At 51.4% G+C, this 21,484-nt stretch overlaps 2 protein-coding genes across 5 annotated transcripts in view; one reads left to right on the top strand and one right to left on the bottom strand.

Moving 5' to 3' along the window:
- The window catches only part of Usp35 (ubiquitin specific peptidase 35), a 22,342-nt gene extending 8,273 nt beyond the window's left edge, over positions 1 to 14,069 (bottom strand). For 2 of the 3 annotated variants that reach the window (XM_005073941.4, XM_013116380.3), the window contains exons 1-6: positions 13,722 to 14,069; positions 6,710 to 7,481; positions 5,694 to 5,826; positions 3,543 to 3,672; positions 3,051 to 3,152; positions 1,735 to 1,893 (exon numbers count right to left, since the gene is read on the bottom strand). In XM_005073941.4, the coding sequence (XP_005073998.1) occupies positions 1,735 to 1,893; positions 3,051 to 3,152; positions 3,543 to 3,672; positions 5,694 to 5,826; positions 6,710 to 7,382 (1,197 nt within the window). In that variant the 5' untranslated portion in view covers positions 7,383 to 7,481; positions 13,722 to 14,069. Of the gene's footprint in view, positions 1 to 1,734; positions 1,894 to 3,050; positions 3,153 to 3,542; positions 3,673 to 5,693; positions 5,827 to 6,709; positions 7,482 to 13,697 lie in introns of all 3 variants that reach the window. The other variant, XM_013116379.3, reaches the window with a different exon arrangement.
- The window catches only part of Kctd21 (potassium channel tetramerization domain containing 21), a 20,718-nt gene continuing 12,635 nt past the window's right edge, over positions 13,402 to 21,484 (top strand). The window contains exon 1 of one of the 2 annotated variants that reach the window (XM_040728340.1): positions 13,402 to 13,623. The gene's annotated coding sequence lies outside the window, so the exon portion shown is untranslated. Of the gene's footprint in view, positions 13,624 to 14,204; positions 14,262 to 21,484 lie in introns of those variants that run through there. The other variant, XM_040728336.1, reaches the window with a different exon arrangement.

Here is a 21,484-nt window from a genome sequence, read left to right as displayed (position 1 = left end):
CACCTATTTGGCCACAGGGAAGTCCCTCATACATGCTGGGTAAAGGCTTTCCAGGTGGAGCCTACAGGGGGTGGGGGATCACCCACACCCTGTAAGTAGCCCCTCCTATGCTCTGTAAAGCGTTATAAACTCATTGGCTCCCAGGCATGAACTTTGGCAGAATTGTGCCTGGGTTTATCACTAGAGCCTTTAGAGAAAGGAGAGACATAGCTTTTTGACTCCTGGGAAAGATTTTTATAACAGTAATTTCTAGATCAACTCATCTACAATACCACCTTATATTTCTGGCTTATTTTGTGTCTACCAGACAACTTTTGGGTATTATGAGTTTAAAAATACTTTTAAAAAACTAAAGCCTTCAGTGAGCAGTATCCTGACACCACCAAATGGTCTGTATTTCAACCCCTAAACCTGGTGGTTACAAATTTCTTTTTATTTTTCCTAGTCTAGGGTCTACACCAAGCCAGAAATTTTTTCCCAATTTCTGCTTTGGACTATTCTTTTTATCAATACTGAAGCCTTTTTTGTTAGTTTTCAGGGGGCTTCATAGTACCCCTATTCCTTAGTGGGGACGCATCACAGCTTGTCAACACCAGCTCAAATTCCTCCGTGGAACTTGGCAGTGTTACTGATCCCCACCCACCCCACGCATCATCCTCCAGCCCCTTCACCATTCGGGAACTCAGTTTTCTCTTCCCTTGGGGCTCCCTGGAGACTCCCCCCTCATTCCCCTGCAGGATCCACTCTGTACTTTAAGAGATGTCTGCTATGGACTGGAGAGATGACTCGGCTGCTCCTACAAGGGCTGAATTCAGTTCCCACAGGCACAGCAAGAGGTGGCTCACAACTACCTGTCATTCCAGCTCCAGGGAATCTGATGCCCTCTTCTGAACTCTTCATATATGTACGTACACACACACACACACACACACACACACACACAGGCACACATACACACACAAAATAAAATAAATCCCTTTTTAAAGCTGTCTCCATGTCTCAACACACATGCCCAGATGTGTTGTAGACAAGGGTCTGCTGTACTGTGAGTATCACAGCAGAGGCTCTGAAAGAAGCTTTTACTGCACTTGGAACCTCTCCCTGTATCAGTGGTCCTTAGATTGGACTTCCTGTAAGCAGATCTGTCGCCCCAATGAGCTTCAAGAGCTCCTCCAGGAAAACATCTTGGTTTGCTTTATGCCTGGGTCCCCAGATTCCAACCTCAGCTTGGCTGAGAGCAGGACTCCAGCCTAGTCCTATTAACCAGGTGTCACTCCTGTTCTGGAGTGCTCGGGACACACAGTGGCATGTGACAGACACTGCTGGTGCTGCAGGAGTCACCGAGAGGCCCTGCTGAAACCCAGGAAGGAAGTGAGGCAGACACTGACAGCTCACAGAAGGCTCACAAACACAATCTTTGAGATCCTGGAAACCACATTAGATGGTAAGAGGTGCTGTGATCTTGTATGCTAATTAAAAAAACAAGAAAATTAAAATACAATAAAGCAATAGCTACAAATCAGGTGGAGGAAGAGAGGTTTGCAGAAGGACTAGCAGACACAAAGGCCCAGAGCACATGAGAAAAGATGACCCCGGCGGGACAGTGCAGACCTCCATGTTCTTGACACATACAATGGCTCCAGAGAGGTGACAGGAAGCAGCAGGGGTTCCGGTGATGGAGGCTGCTAACCTCAAAGAAGGCCCAAGCTTTTGTCAAAGAGGCTGTCCACTCACCTTAATGGCTTCCATGACAGGCTCATACAGGTCCGGGAAGCCTGGGAACCGAAACACCATGCAGTGCACCAGCTCAGCCAGCTGCTCTAGGCAGCTGGTCCCAGAGTTCGAGTCCTCCTTGACCAGAGAGGCCACCATGGGAGGAATGTGAGGGAGGAGCTACAAGAGAAAAGGAGGGTTAGCTGAGACCGCCAGCTGTTCAGCCTCACCCAATCAACTTGCCCTAAGGGCCACAGGCCTGAACAGCCGCAGGCTCCTCTGCCCAGCAGCACATGCTCAGGCCGTGCCAGCCATCTGGGTGAGCTGAGCAGCATGAGCACCTGGTTTGTGTTATATGACGGGGGAGGGGCTAGCGGTGCTGGAGACCCTACCTGGGGCCTTGTGCGTGCCAGGCAGGAGCGCTGCCACTGAGCTACACCCCCTGGCCCAGATAGGCTGTATAACCTGTCAGGATTTCGTCGTGGGTACAGAAGGTAGTGTCTGAGTCAGGTTGCTCTCAGTTCCCCATTCAGCCCATTCAGTTCCCCAGTGTTAGGAGTTTCAATTTTCAAACCCCTCACGGTATTACATCCCAATGGCATAATGGGTAGCTGGGCCATAGGAATGCAGGGCCTGGAGTAGGAAGCCAGCGTTTATATATGGCAGGCTCTAGGCACACATCACCTTGTTCCTCTCCTACCATCCTGGGGATTTACCCCATTCCAGATTTAGGTCACCACGGTGACACTTAGTCCCCATCCCTGGTTCTGATCTTTTCTCATTTCAAACAAACTGGAAAGTGCAAAGTTACTGCCTGTCTAGGGGCTGTGAAAACTAAGGCTCTAACTGAGGGTCTCACAAGACTCCCCTAAGAGAGCCTGGAGGACACGTAGTGGGGCCTGGGCTGGAGGCCCGGCCAATGGATGCTGGTGGGCAACAAAGTGAAGGAGGGACACAGGCTTGGGAGTCAGACCAAATGGTCTGGAACCTTCCCTGTCCTCTACTGTCTGGGGCCAGTGACTTGCTTACCCGCTGCCCAGTGCCGTCCATCTCAGGAAGGAAGGTCTGTCTGGGAGCTAGGTAAGCGAGCATTTGGAGCACCACTCCTGACACCTGACCTGAAGGCCTGCAGCTGTCACCAAGCCAGGCTCTGCCATTCTACAGTGTGCTCGCCAGAGTCGCACGTCCTCTGGCTTCCGTTTCCCATCTCTACAACAGAGCCCTTGAGCCTCCTGTGCTGAGATCCAGAGCTTTGCTCCAAAAGCCCCAACTCCCTGACTCCCAGCAGAAAAACCATGTTAGGTCTTGGGCAGGTCAGAGAGCAGCAGGGCCCTTACCAGGTGGAAGGCTTCATGGGAGTGCTGGAAAGTCAGAAGCACGTACTTGAGGACAGACAGGGCGGCTCCCCGAACGATGGGGTACAGCAGCTTAGAGAAGACCTGAAAAAGAGTTTGCGTCAGGGGTCCCCAGACCTGAGCTACCCAAAGCCAGTGTGACCACAGTGACCCCTGAAAGGGAGCAGAGACACAGGAGAGGGGAAGCAGCAGGCTGACAACGGAAGAACACAGACGTGCCTCGGAGCTGGATGGAGCAATCCATGGAGAGATGGGCAGCCAGGGTTAGGTGAGTGGCGGGCGGGTGGGGGGGCATGAGTGGTCAGTGTAATGGAGCTGGAATCTGAGGCCCAGAGAGGAGCAGTGAATTAGCCTCGTCACATGGTGAGCTTGCTTGGGTGGGACCCCAGTACTCTACCATCCCACACCTGCACTGCTCCCAGAAGAGACCAGTGGGAAAGGCCACAAGGCCAGGTTTGGACAGGGGCCACCAACCTTTTCAATTTTGGCGAGCGAAACCTCGATCAAGATGCTGAACTTCTTAACGGCAGCCAGGCCCTTCAGAAGGGCAATGATCCACTTGTCAATGTTCTTCCCCAGGGGCCAGGACACCCAGTCGATCATCCTGGGGAGGGGAGTGACGGTGACACAGGGACAAGGGAGGCCCAAAAGCCAGAGTAAGGGCAGCCCAGGGACTGACCATAAAGTCCTGCCTCACACCTGCACAGGGCACTTGGGTCTTCGGGACAAACAGGACACTCCTGGAAAATGTAAATCCGCCCAGAGACATACCCACAGATATGACTCACAGTCCTTCAGAGGGAAGCCAGACCCTTTCACCCAATGTACCCAACCACAGCGGGGAAGGGACTTTCAGGTTATCCTGGCAAAGAGCTCCACCTGGGTCTGAGAACTCTGGCTCCATCAAGCCCCTGCTGGAGACCAGGGCAAGACACTTCCCCTCTCTGAGCCTGGACTTCATCTGCAAATGGAGACAAAACCCCTCCTGAGAACTATCACATTAAGAGGGCAGTAGCCAACCCTGCGGTATCGACAGCGCCAGGTCTGTGTGCTGGACTGAGCATGGGGCTGGTATGTGGTAGATGCCCAGGAAGACAGCACCACTCTCATTACTCAAACATGGCCTGACTGTGCCACAGTGAGAAAGAACAATGGTACTAGGAAAGCTCCCATGATGCTGTCCTACGCCTCACATGGCGGCTCACTTTTGCTAATCCTGAACACATTCTTTGATGGCTCCAGTTATGACCACTTTAGAGAGCTGAGACAAAGCCACAGTTGAGAGGCCTAGGGCAGGACTGGCTCTTGAGAGACATGTTCCTCCTGCCTACCCCCTAACCCACTCCCCCTAATCCTGACTACCCCCTAACCCACTCCCCCTAATCCTGACTACCCCCTAACCCACTCCCCTAATCCTGACTACCCCCTAACCCACTCCTCCTAATCCTGACTACCCCCTAACCCACTCCCCCTAATCCTGACTACCCCCTAACCCACTCCCCCTAATCCTGACTACCCCCTAACCCACTCCCCCTAATCCTGACTACCCCCTAACCCACTCCCCCTAATCCTGACTACACCCTAACCCACTTCCTTCCTGTCTACACCCTTACCCCACTCCCCTCCTGTCTACACCCTAACCCACTCCCCTCCTGTCTACACTCTAACCCACTCCCCTCCTGTCTACACCCTAACCCACTCCCCTCCTGCCTAACCCTAACCCACTAAAGACAAGGAATCCAGGAAAGCCCTATGGAGATGGCTCTGTGTATGGATACAGGAAGAACAGCTGAGGGAGGCATTCCAGGTAGATGATGGGGGCATGCCAGGTAGATGGTGGCATGCCAGGTAGATGGGGACATGCCAGGTAGATGGGATCTGCACAGGTAAACGCCTGAAGAGAGGAATGCAGGCAGCCTAGTCAGGGGTCACAAGGCAGGCAGGTTAAGCTAGTTCACAGGGTGACAACATTCAAATGAGGGAGAATCACAGATTCAGAGACTGAAAAAAGCCAAACTCTGTTTCTGGTCTTTTCCAGACTCATAAAGCACATCAAAACTACGTTCACAGCATGTGTCTGTGTGTGTCTTGGTGCGTGTGCTCTCTTACACCTGCAGAATGGAATCTAATGCACAGCAGGTGTTCTACTCTATTGTCACTCATCTTAAGGGTCCCCCCACCCCAACCCTAACGCTGAATGGCCATCAAACACCAAGGATTTGCCCATCTCTGCCTCCTCAACACTAAAGTCACTTGTATGCATGGCCGTGCCAGGTGGTGGGTATTTGAACTCAGGTCCTCAGGGGCAAGCAACTCTTAGCCACTGAGCCATCCCTTCAGCCCCTAACTTCTCATACCACCACGCACTTCTGCTTTTCATAGAGAGGGAAACTGAGGCTGAGGGTTCAGAGTCACATGCTTGTACCTAGTCCAATGGTATCACTGGGACAGTATTGTGTCCTTTACATCCAACTCAAGGCCAGGACTGTAGAACTCACAGATGAGTAAACAGGTGTGAAAACCTGGACTCTGACCATGGATAGCCTGAGTCCCCATCCAGAGTCCAGAGCTTCAGAGAGAAGTGAGGGAAAAGCCCACCCCCTACCCACTAACCTCAGCACCCACCTGCTAATGGCGGTCAGCATCTGGGAGTCTGTCACACTGTCGTCATTGCTGAGGTTCCGGACCACACCATCCATGAGTTCCAGCGGGAGGTGCTGGACCACACTGGCCAAGGCGCTGGACGGTGGCTCCTCCTCTGGAACAGGGCTAGACTGAGCTCTCCATGCCCTCATGCTACCTCTACTTAGGCTGGGCCTCTGCAAATAACACATGGGGCCACCTCCCTCCCCCTACAACATCAAAGTCTCCGATTCCATTGTTACACAATTCAAAAACCCTTCACTGGCATATGCTGACACTAAGTCCCAAATGTGCATGGAAAGAGAAACCCTTCAGAAGCATTAATACTGGAGCTAGTCCTGGGAGGAAGGGCCAGATCCCGGCACACAGGCTAGCCTTGGCTCTTCCCTCCTGGCTGCACAACCCTACGACCAGGGAAATCACAACTCTGTCATCCGCACTGGAATCTAAGATCCACTTCTGTCTGGCAACTGGATATCAAGATTCCAGAGTTCAGGGGCTGGAGAAATGGTTCAGTGTTCAAGAACTCTTGCTGTTCTCGAAGAAGATGGGAGTTCGGGTCCCAGCATCCACATGGTGGTTCACAACCGAAAAAGGATCTGTGCCATATTCTGACCTCAGTGGGCACCGGGAGCACACACACAGTGCACAAACATACAACAGGCCGCCACTCATACACATGAAATAAAAATAAATTTATTTTTATAGGCTAGATTCTGAGTATAGGTATCACCTGCAAGCTCCCCTGCTTGCTGCCAGACATTAATGGCTCCAGATGGAAACTTCCTTACCCAAAGATCCACCATTCTGCCCTCCCAAACTGAGTTCATCCTCCGCCCCACGTGGTATGCTCCCTGCATTTCCAGCTCCACCAACGGGTAACACTCACAGGAAATGCCCAAGGTAGCTTTGCTCACTAAAAGTGAGCATGGCAGTCCACCGTGTGTGCAAACCCGCACCTGTCCTAGCTCCCGCCACTGCCCGGACTGCACACGCACCTGTGCAGGAGATGACAGCGAACAGCTCCTTGAGACAGGGGAGGATGGCGGCGGGCTGTGCACGCCACAGCTGCGCCAGGAGCCCGCTAACCTGCTGGGCCTGCTCCAGGAACTCCACAGCACCCTCCTCGCCCTCGGCTGGGCAGCGGAAGCGGCCTAGGCAGCGCACCAGCTGCTGGCAGAAGAGCAGGCGGTGCGCGCCGTCGGGTACGCAGCGCGGGTGGCGCGCCAGCAGCCGGGCGACCTGCGCGCAGGTGGCTGGCCCCGGCCGCTCGCACACGGTGCGCAGCACCTCGCGCCGCAGCAGCGCGAACACCTCGTCGGCCGCGGGCCCATCGGGTAGCAGCTGCAGCCCCAGCTGCACGCAGGCCAGCGCGCGCGCCCCCGGGGGCCCCGCACCGCCCTGCAGCAGGCGCAGCACGCGGCGCGCGCTAAAGAACTCGGCGAAGACGTCCGGGTGGTGGCGACCCGCCACGTGCAGCAGCTGGCAGCCCACGCGGCGCGGCAACTCGTCCGCGCCACCCACGTAGAGGCGCGCACCCAGGGCCAGCAGCGCCAGGCACTGCTCCCGTTCCAGGGGCTGCCGGGCAGCCTCCAGCACTCGCCGCACCAGCCCTTGCTTCACGCTTGCAGGGTACGAGGAAGTCACCACGGCCTCCAGGATCTTGTCCATGACCGCCCGAGGCTGCTGGGGGCAGGGAGCAGGGCAGCGCTCTGACACACACCCAGTCCAGATCCCTGGGTGCTGACACTGGAGAAAGGCCTCGGTTTTCTGTAAAATGGAACAACACACGAATATCTTTATCACAAAGAAGTAGATCAGAACGGCACCTGCCCAGCCTCTCTGGTGACTACAGACACTCCTGAAATAGGTGGGCGTTGACTCTTAAGAGACAGCAGTAAATAGTGTTGGGTAATCCACGGGGCGGGGGGCGGACCCTTTTCTCTGATCACCTACAAGTTTGCAAACTTCTCTTGGTGAGTGCTGTGCTGTTTGCCGGATTCAGTCTCTAAACTCCTGTCACTACCAGTCACTGGGCAAACTTCTTTTCCTAAAAGCCTAAAACACCTGTCCGAGGTGAGCCCACTCCCGGTTCCATCATACTATCCTTGTGATGGATGATATTATCAATTTGATAGGACCTAGAATCACCTGTGAGACACGCTTCTGGGCACACCAGTGAGGGATTTCTGCCTCTGGCCACCTGTGGGGTTATCTGGCTTGGTTTGAGATGGGAGACCCACCCGCCATTCTCTGTGTTGGGATCCTCGTCTGTGTAAGGAGGAGAAAACGACCTGAGCACAGGTCCTCACTGTTCTCATCATCCTGTGTGTTCAAGTTCTGCCGCCTTGACCGCCCCACCCTGATGGTTACACTTCAGCCCGGAGCCACAAGAAATCCTTTCTCCCTTAGGCTGCTTTTGTGTTTTACCACAGCAACTGGAAAGCACTAGGATAGGCCTGCTCCCCTCTCACAGATGCCACCACTTGATGCTAGGGTCATCCCAATGCCCTCCCACCCCGCCTGACTCCACAGCCTTTCACCCCGGGGCGATACCTGCTTCTCCAGCCTCAGCACCTGCTCTTGTCCACTGGGTTCCCACTGTCACATGCATTCACCCCCCTCCTCTCCTTGCTTGGTGTGTTTTGAATGAGAATGGCCCCCACAGGCTCCCGTTGGAATACTTAGTCCCCACAGAAAGAACTATTCAGGAAGAAGTGGGAGGTGTGGTCTTGTTGGGGGTGGTGTACAAGGGGGTGGGGCTTGCGGTTTCAAAAGTTACCTTTTTCTGCCTCCTAAACAAGATGTGAGCTCTCAGCTGTTCCTGTCACCATGCCTTTGCCCATCCATGGTGGACCTGAACCCTCTGAAACCATATGTCCAAATTAAATACTTTCTTTTATAAATTGCCTTGGCCATGGTGTTTTATCAGCAATAGAGAAGTAACTAAGACACTTGGCTGGTACTCCAAGAAAGCCTCACCTGGCCTTCCTATCTGCTTCAGACCTCCAGGATAAACACATCCTGCATGGCCCCTCTACAGCACTTGGCTGGTGGCAGCCTCCCCACCATACTAAGCATGGTCCTTGAAGCAAGTGTTGTGTATCAGCCTCCCCAGCAGCTGGCACGTGACTAGCACACAGTAGGCATGTGTTGAGTAAGTGAGGTTCTTACTGCCTTGTGGCATAAGAGCCCCTGCACCTGGGCTGTTCTCTGGAAACCTCCACACTAACCCATTCTGACTCCAGAGTCTCTGGCTGATTTTCATAGCTACAGCTGGGTCACTTCTCATCTAGCTTGCACATAAGAGAAGGCGCCCCTTCTCTGCCTAATCCTACTCTAGGCAAAACCCAACAAGTAGTAGATGTTTTGTTTACTGACTCCACGAAACTATTGAAGCTTCACACTGCATCTGGGTGAAGTCGGTTGAACATTTCCTGGACAGTGGGCCAGAAAACATGATTCAGAGCCTGAGCTGTTCTGGAACCAACTATACACCAGGCTCTATGGAGATGCACACTGTGGTGTCCTACCTTTGAACTGCACCCTGTCATTACTGCATGTCTCTTTCCAGGGGCCCCTTTGTCTCAGGGTGTGAGCTCCCTGGGACAGGGACCAAGTTTACTTCTCAGTTGCTAGCATCTCCCACAACAAATTAGAATGTTCGGAGTTCAGTGACTGGAGGGTGCACACAGCCCAGACCAGCGGCCCCCAAATGCTAGCCTGGCCGCCTCAGTCAGCAGGGCCTTCGCACAAGCCTGTGACATTTCATTTGTTTGACAGTGCTGGGGTTGAGCCGAGGACCTCATGTACCCCAGGCAAGCACACTAACATTAGGCTAAGCGGTATTGCTTAGGTGGTTTTCCCATTGTGTCACTCCCTTCTGCTTTTTATATTTTGCTATTGTTTGAAATGTAAGTTTTAGTTGCTTGGTATTTTTGTTGTTTTGAGACAGTGTCTCGTGTGACTCAGGCTGGCCTTGAACTACTGATCTTCCTGCTTCCACTTCTCAAGTACTCACGCCTGGCTTCTTGGGGTGGGGGGGAGGTGGTTTATTTTCGTTTTGCTTGTTTGTTTTGTTTTCAGATGGAGTTTTACTCCGAAGAACAGGGGAACCTGAGTCTCACTTCGTCTCCCTCAGTCTCTTTTGTGTTGTGATCACAGGTGTGAACCCAGCTGGTTTCATTGTTTGCTTTAAATAAGATTCCATCTTAGAAAAAGAAAGTCAAATGCCCAGGGCCCAGCACAGGTCTCCTCAATTAGGCAGTGGAAGGACGCTAGGTGAGACCCCATTTTTACTATGAGACAGGCTTATCTGGCCTACTCTGGTTACCAACAAGATTACTCTGCCCCTTGAGCCTCTCACTGGTTTGAATGGGCAATGAAATGAACAAGACACCCTTGCTGGGCATGTGGAAAGTCTCGGGTCCTTAAGGAGATGCATGCCTAGCGGTGGAAGCAGATGTGTTTATAGAGAGCAACTGGCAAAACATGACCCTGAGGCCTTTAAAGACTGACTAGCCTCAAGGTAGAGGGTGTGGCTCAGTAATAGAACCTAGTGTGTAGAACGCCATGGGTTGGATCCCCAGCACAACAAGTAGAATTAACAAGAAACAGAATGGCACTGCCACCACCACCATGTCACCCGGGGCCCTCTTTCTTAGGCAGGGCATAAGAGAAGGCAGCAGCTGTCACCCCCTGCGGTGTAGACTAGTGGGTAGGTCATGCTTTTTTAACCCAGGCTGCCAAGAAAACCCAGCATGCATGCTGCTAAGAAGAAACCTTAATCAATGAGATTTTGGCATCTTGTATAGAGGGTGAGGGCATAGGGCAAGCACAAATGGAATTCCGGAGCCAGAGAAGGTTCTAGAAGATGATTTTTTAAAAATCAAAGTAGAAATGGAGACTTGCACTGTGTGACCCTGAGTAAGGCATATATATGGGCTGCTTTTCTCATTTTAAAAATGGGAATAAATGGTATTAGATTAAACCACAGAAACAGAATGATCAAACACCGAGAATTCCCTGCTGGTTTACCTGCCACTACATCAGGTGGGCTGCACTTGGTAACTGGAAGCCCAGTCCATCAGTACCACCAGAAGTTCCAGTAGCCAAAGTCAGCATTCTTCAGTCTTTGGCCTCTCCACAAAGCACAAGCCCTGCTACCTGCTTCAACGCCTACGCAAGCAGTTGGGTCAGCTGTCACCATGGTTACCAGTAAACCCACTCGGTGATATCTTGGATGCATTCATGCAAAAGAGCTTCAGAGGTTTTGACTTCACCTGACTCCAATTGCATGCCAGAAACGGAGGGCAGGAGAAGGGAGTAGGGGGAGACACATTTCCAGGGCACAGCAGAACCAGCTGTCGTTCCGGGAAGAAGCTGTAGGCCACCTCTCTCTCGGAGGAGAAGGCTGCGTTCCCCAGCAGGGATGGCTTGTCCACACAGGCTCTGAGTCTAGCCAGTTCCACACAAGTGCAGCAGCCTTCCTCCCTTACCAGAGCCTGCATCCAGAGGCGGATCCGAGGCTTCCACTAAGATCTACAGGCCTGCCTGGGGCAAGCTCCTAGCACCTCAGCTTTCTCAATGGAAAATGGGAGCTGTTCTGCATCTGCCACTCCTAGGGTTAGGCCAGTGTTTAAAAAAAAAAAAAAAAAAAAGCTGGTGGCTTGGGCACCCTGAGTCTCTTATTGGCCCTGTGTCATGGAGGGAACACACATACTATGAGGGGAAGGAGGTGAGCACTCCCTGCCAACTGTTTCCACTCTCCCCCAACATCAGCCCCTCTTTATCTCATGCCTGGGCTGGACAGCGGTTTTCTAAACCTCAGTCTCTCATCTGATCCATCCTCCCGGGCACAAATCCCGGAGGACAGCAGTCCAGGATTTTCATTTAGCCCACGGCCACTATGGTGGCCTTGGTTATGGAGGAAGCAGCTCCTTCACCTCCCAGCCTCTGAGAGCCGAATGGAAGATGACTGGCCACTCACTTCTTGGCCTTTCCCAGCCAGCACCGATGCCCTTGCCTAAGCCCTGAACTGGTGCCTTCACTCTGCCAGCCTTCCAACCTGGGTGTCCAGGTACATTCTGTATGAATGCTCCAGAGCACCTGGGAGAAGCAACACCCTTCCCAGAAGGCCCTGAGCCTTCATCTGCCCCTCATGGGATACCCTTGGCATGTTAGCCGAGTGTTGACAGTTCCCTGCTTCAGCTCAGGACGGGGACCTGGCTCTTCTCTATCACCACCTGGGGGGCTGTGGAGAAGGAGAAAGAAACTGAGACCTCCAGAGATCAGCTCGGCCTTCATCGCCTCCTCAGTCTCTCTCTGGCCCCAACTCTCTCAGCAATGCCATCAGATTAACCTCACTTCGGAAAACTTCCCTCTTGCCTGGCAACTCAGAACCTCAAGGCCACGAGCCCCCTCCGACAAAGCCCACACTCGAGAGCCTGTCACTGGCTGTCTGTGCGACATGACACTGTTACAGGACATAGATGGGAATTTGAGAAGGGTTTGCGTTTCGTTTGGTATTTTTCCTGGTGTCCTCTCTATGGGAAAGGGCTTCCCTCTTCTCTCCTGCAATGGATTCTGACTCATCCTGCAATGCCCGGCTTGCAGGCCCTTCCTTGTCTCTCCACAGAGCTAGTGTCTGAGCTCTGGCTCCCAGGCCTTCTTGGCTCCTGCATCCTCCACAGTCTAACTGGCCCCAGCACTCACTCCCTCTCACCCACCTGGCTAGGGGCTGATGCTGCAGGAAGTGGACCCGTCCTATTCTGTACGCAGTGCCCAGGATGGAGTGTACCCAAGTACAGAGGTGGCCGTGAAGGTGTGCCTAGCTATTGATGAGAGACATGTGACGGCAACACAAGATAAAAATCAAGGATGTGACCAGAAAAGTAGCTTCCAGAGACAGGCTTAACCTTGAGTACAGTCCCTGCCCTCCTCTGCCTGGGCCTGATCTCTAATGTCCACAACCCTTGGAGAGCTGTAAGACAGCCCACAGAGACCACTAGACTAGACTAGAAAGAGGCCATCCCAGAAATGATCCACACAATCAGGCAGAAGAGCAGAATAAAGTCCTGATCCTGGCTAGCCCCTAGGTCAGCTGTGACCAGATCTCCTCAAGAGGGGGAGGAAGGATCTGCAGGTCCCTGCCCTGCACTGGGAATGGGGAAATTCATCTTCTCTCAGTCCCTTGCATTCATACCCCACACCTTGACTCCCATGGGTGCCAGGGCTTCCTGGGGGCACCTTTTGTCCCTTGGGTCTCAGAGCTGCAGAATGTCAGATTTTTAACTTAGTGTCTGACCAAGGCAGCCACAGACAGTACCCTTCCCTCAAGGTCCTGGGTCCTGGAAAAGAAGGAGCGAGGGTTTTGTTGGGGGCAGGCAAGTGCCCTATTACTGAAGAGGAATGATAGGAAGATGACAGCATTGTTCCATCTCTGGGATTGGCCACACTCACCCCTGCCTACAAAACTAGCCCTCACTAACCTCTGCTGACCCAGCAGCCCCCTCTCCCAACCCAGACTTTCTAGGAGGGAGGATGCAAGCTTAAGCTTCGGTTATCCAATCTGCAAGGGTTGTCAAGAGTCCCAGGTTCCGGGACGCTAAAACGACCAGACAGCCTCTGGATCGTCGATATGTACTCTCATTGGGTCCCCTCTCTCACTTCCTTATGCCACAGCACCCCTCCCCAGCCCAGACTGGGATTGGGGTTTCTCCGCAGACTTCGTGATAATAGGTGTGAGTGCTCTCAGTACTGAGGGGGGCAGGAGCTGGACCACCTCTATACTCAGTTGATGAAGATGGTTAAGGCTCAGAGAGGGGCAGTACTAGCCCAAGGTCACACAGCAAGGCCCAGAGAAGAACCTAGACCTCCCACCTCCCAATCTCGAGCTCTCAGAACCCTGCGGGTAAGTATGGGGCTCTCGAAGAATCAAGGTGCACCTCTCCTTGCCACCATCACTCACACCCAAGGCCCTCTTACCTCCTGGACTTCAGTGGGCCTTACCTCAGAACCCACTCCTGGGCGGGGCGCTAGGGCCAGGATGGACGAGGCTGAGTCCGGCTAGGTCAGGGCGGGTCCTCGACTCCCCTACAGAGGGGTCCGAGACCTAAGGGATGCTGCTGCCACAGTGATGGTCAACTCCACCCACCCCGCTCCGCACAACCCTAGACGGACCTAGGCAGTGAAACTCTGCTGCGCGATCGCGGGGCTGCGGGACGGAGCCAGGGGGGGAAGGGGGAAGTGCGGGAAACAGGGCGGAGCCAGAGTGGGGGCTACCCCGCGAGCTTCCAGTCGGGCCGCGTCCCCTTTAAGGCCAGCAGGCCCGAGGGCCGGCGGGGAGGGTCAGTAGCGAACTGGCTCTCTGCGTTGCCTCCTGGGAGGTGAAGTCCGCGCGCCCCGCGCGGCGATGTGAGGCTCAATGGGGAGACTACAAGTCCCGGCGGCTAGCGCGCGGCCCGGGACACCCCGCCCCCGCCCCCGCCTGGCCCGCCCCCTGGCGAAGCTGCGCTGGCTGGAGGGGAGGCTGCCGAGCGAGGGCTGGAGGTGGGTGCGGTGCGCCTGGGAGAGGGGGAGCTCGGGACCCAGCAGACGCATAATGGGGCCCTCGGGGCACCTGTCCTGCCGTGAAATGTCATCTGTCGCAGCCTCGCTGTTCTCATCAGTGAAGTGGGGTAGCCCCGCCCTTGGGCGCGGGGGAGGGGCGCTTTTCGGGGTTGGGGGGTGGACAGGGCTACTAGAGAGGCGGGGCTGGGGAGGGGCGCTGTGGGAGGAGCCTTTGGTGGGTGGGGAGAGGAGCGGGATCTCTAGATGAGAAGGGGCATCTTGTCTGATCAGAGGGTCGGGTTCCAGAGCTGAGCAGTGGGTGCTGGATTAGGTGGAGCAGCGCAGGGCAAACCACAAGGATGACAGGGACCCCTCCCAGCTTTGGCGAACCCAGTACGTGTAGTTGAGCTGTGGGCCAGGGTCTGTGGACGTACACAACACCGTTCTTTCCATGTGACTAGAAATAAAGAGCCCATCCCTGGAGCTCAGTGCGTCACACACAGAACTCATTCTACTCTTGGATCCTGCAAAGGCTTCACCATATCTGTTTCCAGTTGAGGAACACGTTGCCACAAACGCCTTCAAAGACCCTGCCCTTTTCTGCAGCAGGGGAAACAGAGGTTTGGTCTGAAGAAGTGTAGGGAAGAAATAAACGTTCTGATACCTTACCCTTCCAGAGTTGTCCAGGACCAGGTCCCTCAGCTCCTCCAACTGCCATGCACCCGCTATGCTGTATTCAGGCGGGAGTGATTTCAAAGCCCTTTGTTTATCATTATCTTTGTGGGAGGCATGGAAAGACCACAGGAAGAGAATGCTTGCAAGGACACAGCAAAGCAGGACAGTGAGCCAAGATGGCTGAGGAAAGTTCGGGTGAGGGAGGCCATCTTTGGCAAAGCATTTCTGTGCAAGCAGGGACGTTGTATCCGGCTGGGTGGGTTCTTCTTCCAGTCCACTTTTCCCTTTCTGCCCTGATGGTGACAAATTCCAGAGTCCCATGTGTGAACTGAGTCTAGATCGCCCGCCAGTAATTGAAACAAAAGAACAACAGGAAGTACCTTTACTCTTTTGTGAAGTTGGTCCTGTGGAGCAGTCCATAGGCCTCTTAGAGGCAGAACAGGGCAAGGCAACTTAAGTAAGACACATCTGTTGGGTGTAAAAGGGGTGAAGGTGAAGTCACAGGGCTCTGAGCCAAAGCCCTAGCTGGGTTAGGTGGGGAAGTAGCTACTTGACTGGAAGGCATTACTCACTTTTAAGACTGTGGTCTTTGAAGTTTACACAGTGCTCTGTCCACTCCCCTCCACAATGGAAACCTTCATTGCCTTCACAGCCCAACAGTCGGTGAGACCTTGTCTTAGGACTTTGATTCCAAATTGAAAATTCAAGTGTTTTTAAATGGAATTGTTTTAAAGTATGTATCACCAAGACAGGTAAATAAATATCCCTGTTGGTAAATAAGTCTGTCGGGTAAGGTGAAAATGGTTCAAACCAAACAGAGTAAAAAAAATCTTCCCTGCTCCCTGTCCAGCTTGTCTCAGGGCTAGAGAGGGGCTTCCCAGCCCCAGCAGGCCCTGTCTACATAGGTTAGTTGTGCCAATGAGTGAGCATAAAGAGCTGCAAGTCAAAGAGGAGGATATGAGTCCCGCATGTGAGGCCCGGCAGCTGAACGAGATTTGATTCATTTGAATTCCTGGCATAGGCGATGACAGAAGCCAAGTTGCAGAGGAAGGAAATGACGTGCATGGTTGGTGTCTATAGCAGGGCTGTGAGAGTATCTGTTTCTCGAGGTGGTTGTGGTGCACACCTTCAATCCCAGCACCCCAGAAGGCAGAGGCAGGTGGATCTCTTGAGTCCCAGGACAGCCAGGGATGCACAGAGAAACGAGAGAGAGAGAGAGAGAGAGGGAGAGGGAGAGGGAGAGGGAGAGGGAGAGGAGAGAGAGAGGGAGAGGAGAGAGAGAGGGAGAGGAGAGAGAGAGGAGAGAGAGAGAGAGCTCCAGACCAGCTAGGGCAGGGCAGCATTATGGAAACCTATCACACAAAAGGAGAGAGAAATTGAGAGTGAGCTGAGAGAGGGAAGAAGAGAATGTGACTATCTTAGCCAGGCATGGTGGCACATGCCTGTGATCCCAGAATTTGGGACACTGAGCAGGAAGATTGCATCTAGGCCACCCTGGGTTCTAGACCTTGTCTGAGAAAATTCTCTAATATATATCCATCTCATAATAGTGGGATTCTCCTACATAATAGTTACCAAATTAGTACTTGCTATTAAATTTTCCTCAGATTGCCCTTCACTGAAAATCTTTAGTTGTTGCCTTTAACAATCAGATGCAGTCGTGATCCACATACTGTATTTGTTAGCATCTCTTTAATCAGCAAATCATCTCACCTTTTATATATATTTGATTAGTCCATTAATGATTAGATCTTGGCAAGTTTTATTTCAGGCTTATTGGCAATGTGTACTTCTGATTCCATCACCTCTGGAAGACAGATATCAGGGGCCTCCATTTGGTTAGTAGTTAACATCATGACAGCATTATGTCTCCAGGGTAACAGGGAAAACGTCAGTAACACAAATCTCTAGACTGTGGGTCTTAACCCCCTTTGGGGGTCAAATGACCCTTTCACGGGGTCACCAAAGACCATCAGAAACACATATTTACATTATGATTCATAACAGTAGCAAAATTAGTTATGAAGTAGCAATGAAAATAATTATTATGTGAAACTGTGTTAAAGGGGCGAAGCATTAGGACAGTTGAGACCCACTGCCCTAGACTATATATTCCTTCCATGCCACATCCACTGATGACCTTTGCCTGAATTGTAACATTGAAGGCTGCAAAATGGTATTTTTCGAATTCTACCATTCCTTCTATATTAGTTGGTGTTCATTTTGGGTGAAAGAGTAAGTTGAGACAGGGTCTCCTGTAGACCAGGCTGGCCTTGAACTCCTGCTCTTCCTATCTCTCCCTCCCAGGTACTGGGAAACCAGGCCTATACCACTGTGCTAGAATCTAGAATCTAGAATCACCTGGGAGGGGGGCTTCTGGGCATGCATGGGAGATTATCTTGATTATTTTAATTGTGACCAAGGCAATTTAAAGAAGAGTTTGAGCTTATCCTGAGGGAGAGGACTCTATCTTGGCAGTAGGAGCAGCTGACAGCTCACATCTTGAACTGCAAGTAGGAAGCAGAGAGAGCAGACTGAGAATGGAACATGACTCCTGAAGCCTCAAAGCCCACTCCACCCCATCCGTGATGTACTTCCTATTAAACCTACCCAGACACCACCACCAGCTGGAGACCAAGTCTCAAACATCTGAGCCTAGTGACATCATTCCCAATCCAACCACCATAAGACCCATCGTTTTAGTTTGTTTGTTTGTTTGTTTGTTTTTAAGATAGGATCTCACTATGTAGCCCTAGCTGTCCTAGAACTCACTGTGTAGACTACGCTGGCCTCAAACTCAGAGATCTGCCTTGCCTGCCTCTGCCTCCCTGGTGCTGGGATTAAAAGCATCTGCCACTCTATCCAGTCACAAGACCCATCTTAATGATGGATGGGACTGTTCCCTTCCTATAGAATGGAGAAGGGGAACTGAGCGGCAGCTCATGGCGCTCTCTTTCTTGACTGTGGATGCAGTGTAACCATGTGCCGTGCTGCATGCCCTGCTGCCCCGACTCACGGCCATGCTGAGCTGCACCTCGAACATCAGTCTGGAATAAACCCTCCCTGGGGTTCTTTTGATCAGGACATTTTATCCAGCAACAGGAAAAGAAGCTTAGACCAGCACCAGGCCCACCACCAGCCTGGTATTCCTTCCTTTAGAAAAACATTTTCTTCTTTCTCACTCCATGTTCCCCTCACCTCCTTGGACCTGTTCTAAAAAAGTCAGTGTGCTAAAAATCTATTATTGTTACTATTATTTTTGATACTCAAATTATCCTAAAGCTGCCCTTGAGGCCAGTTCCTGTATTTTTCTGTTGTGAACCTATTAGTCTTTGTTCTTTGTTATGTTAGAAGAAGTTCCAGGCCCAACTGCAACTTTCCCTTTAAAAAAATCCAGGAACCATCCATTTCTCCAGGAAGCCCTTGTTCTTGTAGGAGATATCTTGAAAGACCCATGCAGGTGCGCTCATGGGTGATAGATTGTTTCTAGGCTCTGAGTGAATGAAACAGAGAGAGGTGAGGGATTATTATAGTAGATTTACAGTTGTTACAACAGTTGGTCCTCACTGACAGCATATCAAAGGTCAACATCACTAGCCCTTATTATTACTTTAGGACAACCTTGATCTCTTTTGTTTGGGCTCAGTATCTCAGTGGTACAGCACTTGCCCAGCAGTGACAGGGTCCTAGTTTGATCTCTAGCACCACAACACTTAATCAATCAATGTCTTTTGTTTTCATCTCAAAAGCATCGCAAGCCTTATTCAAATTCTGTCTCTGGCCCTTAGTAAAATACTGTGGCTTCCGCAATTGGCCAGGACACAGGCTCCAGAGTCATCATTTGGAAATCCAGCCCAGCCTTCTCTCAGTATGTGGTCTTAAGTAGCTGTCTTCATTATTCTTGCCCTTGATTTTATAAATCTAGAACCAGGATGTTAATCATACTGCTGCTGTGCCATTTTAATGAAGTAATCTTCAGGAAAAATGGTGCTTTACATGGCTCTGAGCATGTCATTGTTCACTCAGGAAATATTCACTCTCTGTCCTGGCATATGGATCAGAATGGAGTTGAGGGGGCAGTGTGAAAGCACCTACAGGAGCAAAGGCCTTCACTCCCAGAGGCTGCAGAGGGCCCACCCTGCTGACAGAGTAGCCTCCACACACAGCCTGCCACTGCTTTGGGCAAGTGATCGAATCTCCTCAGTTTCCCCCTTTGTAAAGTGGAGGTAATACTTTCCTTGATGTAGTGTTTTGAATCTTAAAGAGGTCACTATATTTAGCACACCTACAACCAAGTTGACTACACACAAGTAGCCTCCTGGAGTCTGCAAGGACTGGGGATTGCAGGGCCCAGCTCTCATGGAATATCTCAAAGACTACTATTTCAGGGGTCTTAATTAAAGGTTGCAGATGGTGTTTTTCAGGCACTGGATTGAAATTACCCCTTTCCACAGAGCCAGGTGGGGCACCCACTGCCCCATCAAGTGCTCTTAAGGATCAAGGCACTACCATCTCCTGCTTTGGTGCCTGAGGTTTGCCCAGAGAGAGAGAGAAAGCTGTTTTGTTTGGTTGGTTGTTTTTCTTTCTCCCTGTGCTTCAAATGACTGGGCAAACCTTCATAAGAGAACTAACTGTTCATTCACACACAGGGGCTGTTGCTTAGAACTTCTATTTCCTGATTTAGTTTGCATCCTGGTTTACCTTTTGAATCTGGCCTTTAAAGACCTAGTTTTTGTATGTTGCTTTTTCAGTCCTGGGTTGCTGTAGAAAGGTTTTGATTGTTGAGTGGACACCTGCATTGTGCAAGAGCTGTTCATCATTCTGGGACTTTGTTCCCCTGTCCTCAGCTTTGAGTGGCAGAGCTCCAAGCTGTGTACACTGAGCATGCAAATGTGGGCATCTCTTGCTTTGGTTGCACACTGGGGTCTTGTGATAGAAGGGAATGGGCAGAGGTGTGAGCTTTGACTGGATTCACATCTCAGCTCCTCCACTGACTAGATAGGGGACCTTGAGCATCACTTGCCCTCTCTGAGCCTCAGTTTCCCTCCTCTGCAAACTGGAGAGGGTAATAGTAGGAAAGAAAGATGGGTATTAGATGCCTAAGATAGCTGAAGCATACAGGAGAAAACCCATTTTGGTTAGTGTGCACACATTTGGGGGTCCACAGATATGAAAGCTCAAAGAACTTGTGATTAAGTTTATACAGCATCCTGGGCTAGAGAAAGAAGAGCTTGAGCTTCTGACAGTGGTGGGGAATTATGGGAAAGTGGGGGAGGAAATGTGTAGTGAATGGGGGTTGGCTTCTTATGTGGATGATGGTCTCAGATGACCATAGCTGTCTCTGAGTCCTAATGAGTTTCCTTTGTACTTGCAAATTCCCTTTCTACAAGTGCATCTGTCCAGAGCTGCTCCTGTGTCTGCACTTTCTCAAAATAACTAAACAATCAATATGCCAAAGGGGACATGGTGTATTCTGGCTTTATGTAGTCATATTTGAGGGTGGTGTGTCCCGGACCACCTCAAAGTGTGCTAGTAAAGGCATGGAGGAAGCATTTAGCACAACAGACTCATTCTTTGTGCTTTTCCATTTATCATTATTAGAGTACAGCTGAGGGTATAGCACAGTAGTGGAGACTGTCTAGCATTCCCAAGGTCATGGGTTTTATCTCCCACAGCACGGAAATAAATAGTGTGTGTGTGTGTGTGTGTGTGTATGTGTAGGGAGAGATCACATACCCGCAGCACTGACCATGCCCCTCTTGGGGTGTGGTCACAGGTATGTGGGAGAAATCAGGATAAAAGAAGGACAGGAGTGGGCTCTCGAGCTCTCTTAGATCCCGGCCGAGGTTCAGAAACCATAGAGCGCTGACCCAGTTCTCAGCTGCTCATGTAAGTTACTTCTATCTTAGTAAATATCCAACTACCTTTGCCCAGCATTCTTAGTGTGACTCATTTCCGTACACACACACACACACACACACACACATGAATAGATACTGGGGAATGTAGCTCAGTGATAGAATGCATGCTAACATGCATGAGATTCTAGATTGATTCCCCACCACCAAAAATTAAAAGAAATTAATTAAAATGAATAAAGCGTTACCAAGTGTTAAGTGAGGCCCAACAACAGGTAGCAGCTGCTGGCCTGCCAAGCAGGTTGCAGAGCAGTATGCTTTGAGCAAGATGCTTCGAGACTTTTTGAGGCTATTAACGCCTTCTGTGGTTATGGCTTTCTCACCAGCTTTGTCTGTCTGTAGTGCTAGGCATGGAAACCAAGACTGCATATATTTGGGAGATGCTCCCGAGCTATACAACTCAACCCTTAAGCACCACTTCCTGAACCCAGGACCTCACATGCCAGGCAAATACTCTACCACTGAGTTACACCCCTACCCCATCTTAGTCACTGTTCTAGTACTGTGAAGAGGAAACATGACCAAGGCAACTCTTTATTTGTGTATTGGCTTTTCAAGATAGGGTTTCTCTGTGAGGCCCTGCCTCTGCCACCTGCCTGATTAAAGGCATGCAACACCACTGCCTGGCTG

This window comes from Mesocricetus auratus, unplaced genomic scaffold, assembly GCF_017639785.1.
Source record: "Mesocricetus auratus isolate SY011 unplaced genomic scaffold, BCM_Maur_2.0 Super-Scaffold_4256, whole genome shotgun sequence".
NCBI lineage: Eukaryota > Metazoa > Chordata > Mammalia > Rodentia > Cricetidae > Mesocricetus > Mesocricetus auratus.
Note: the sequence above shows the minus strand (reverse complement) of the source record. Positions and strands in the feature narration are given on the sequence as shown.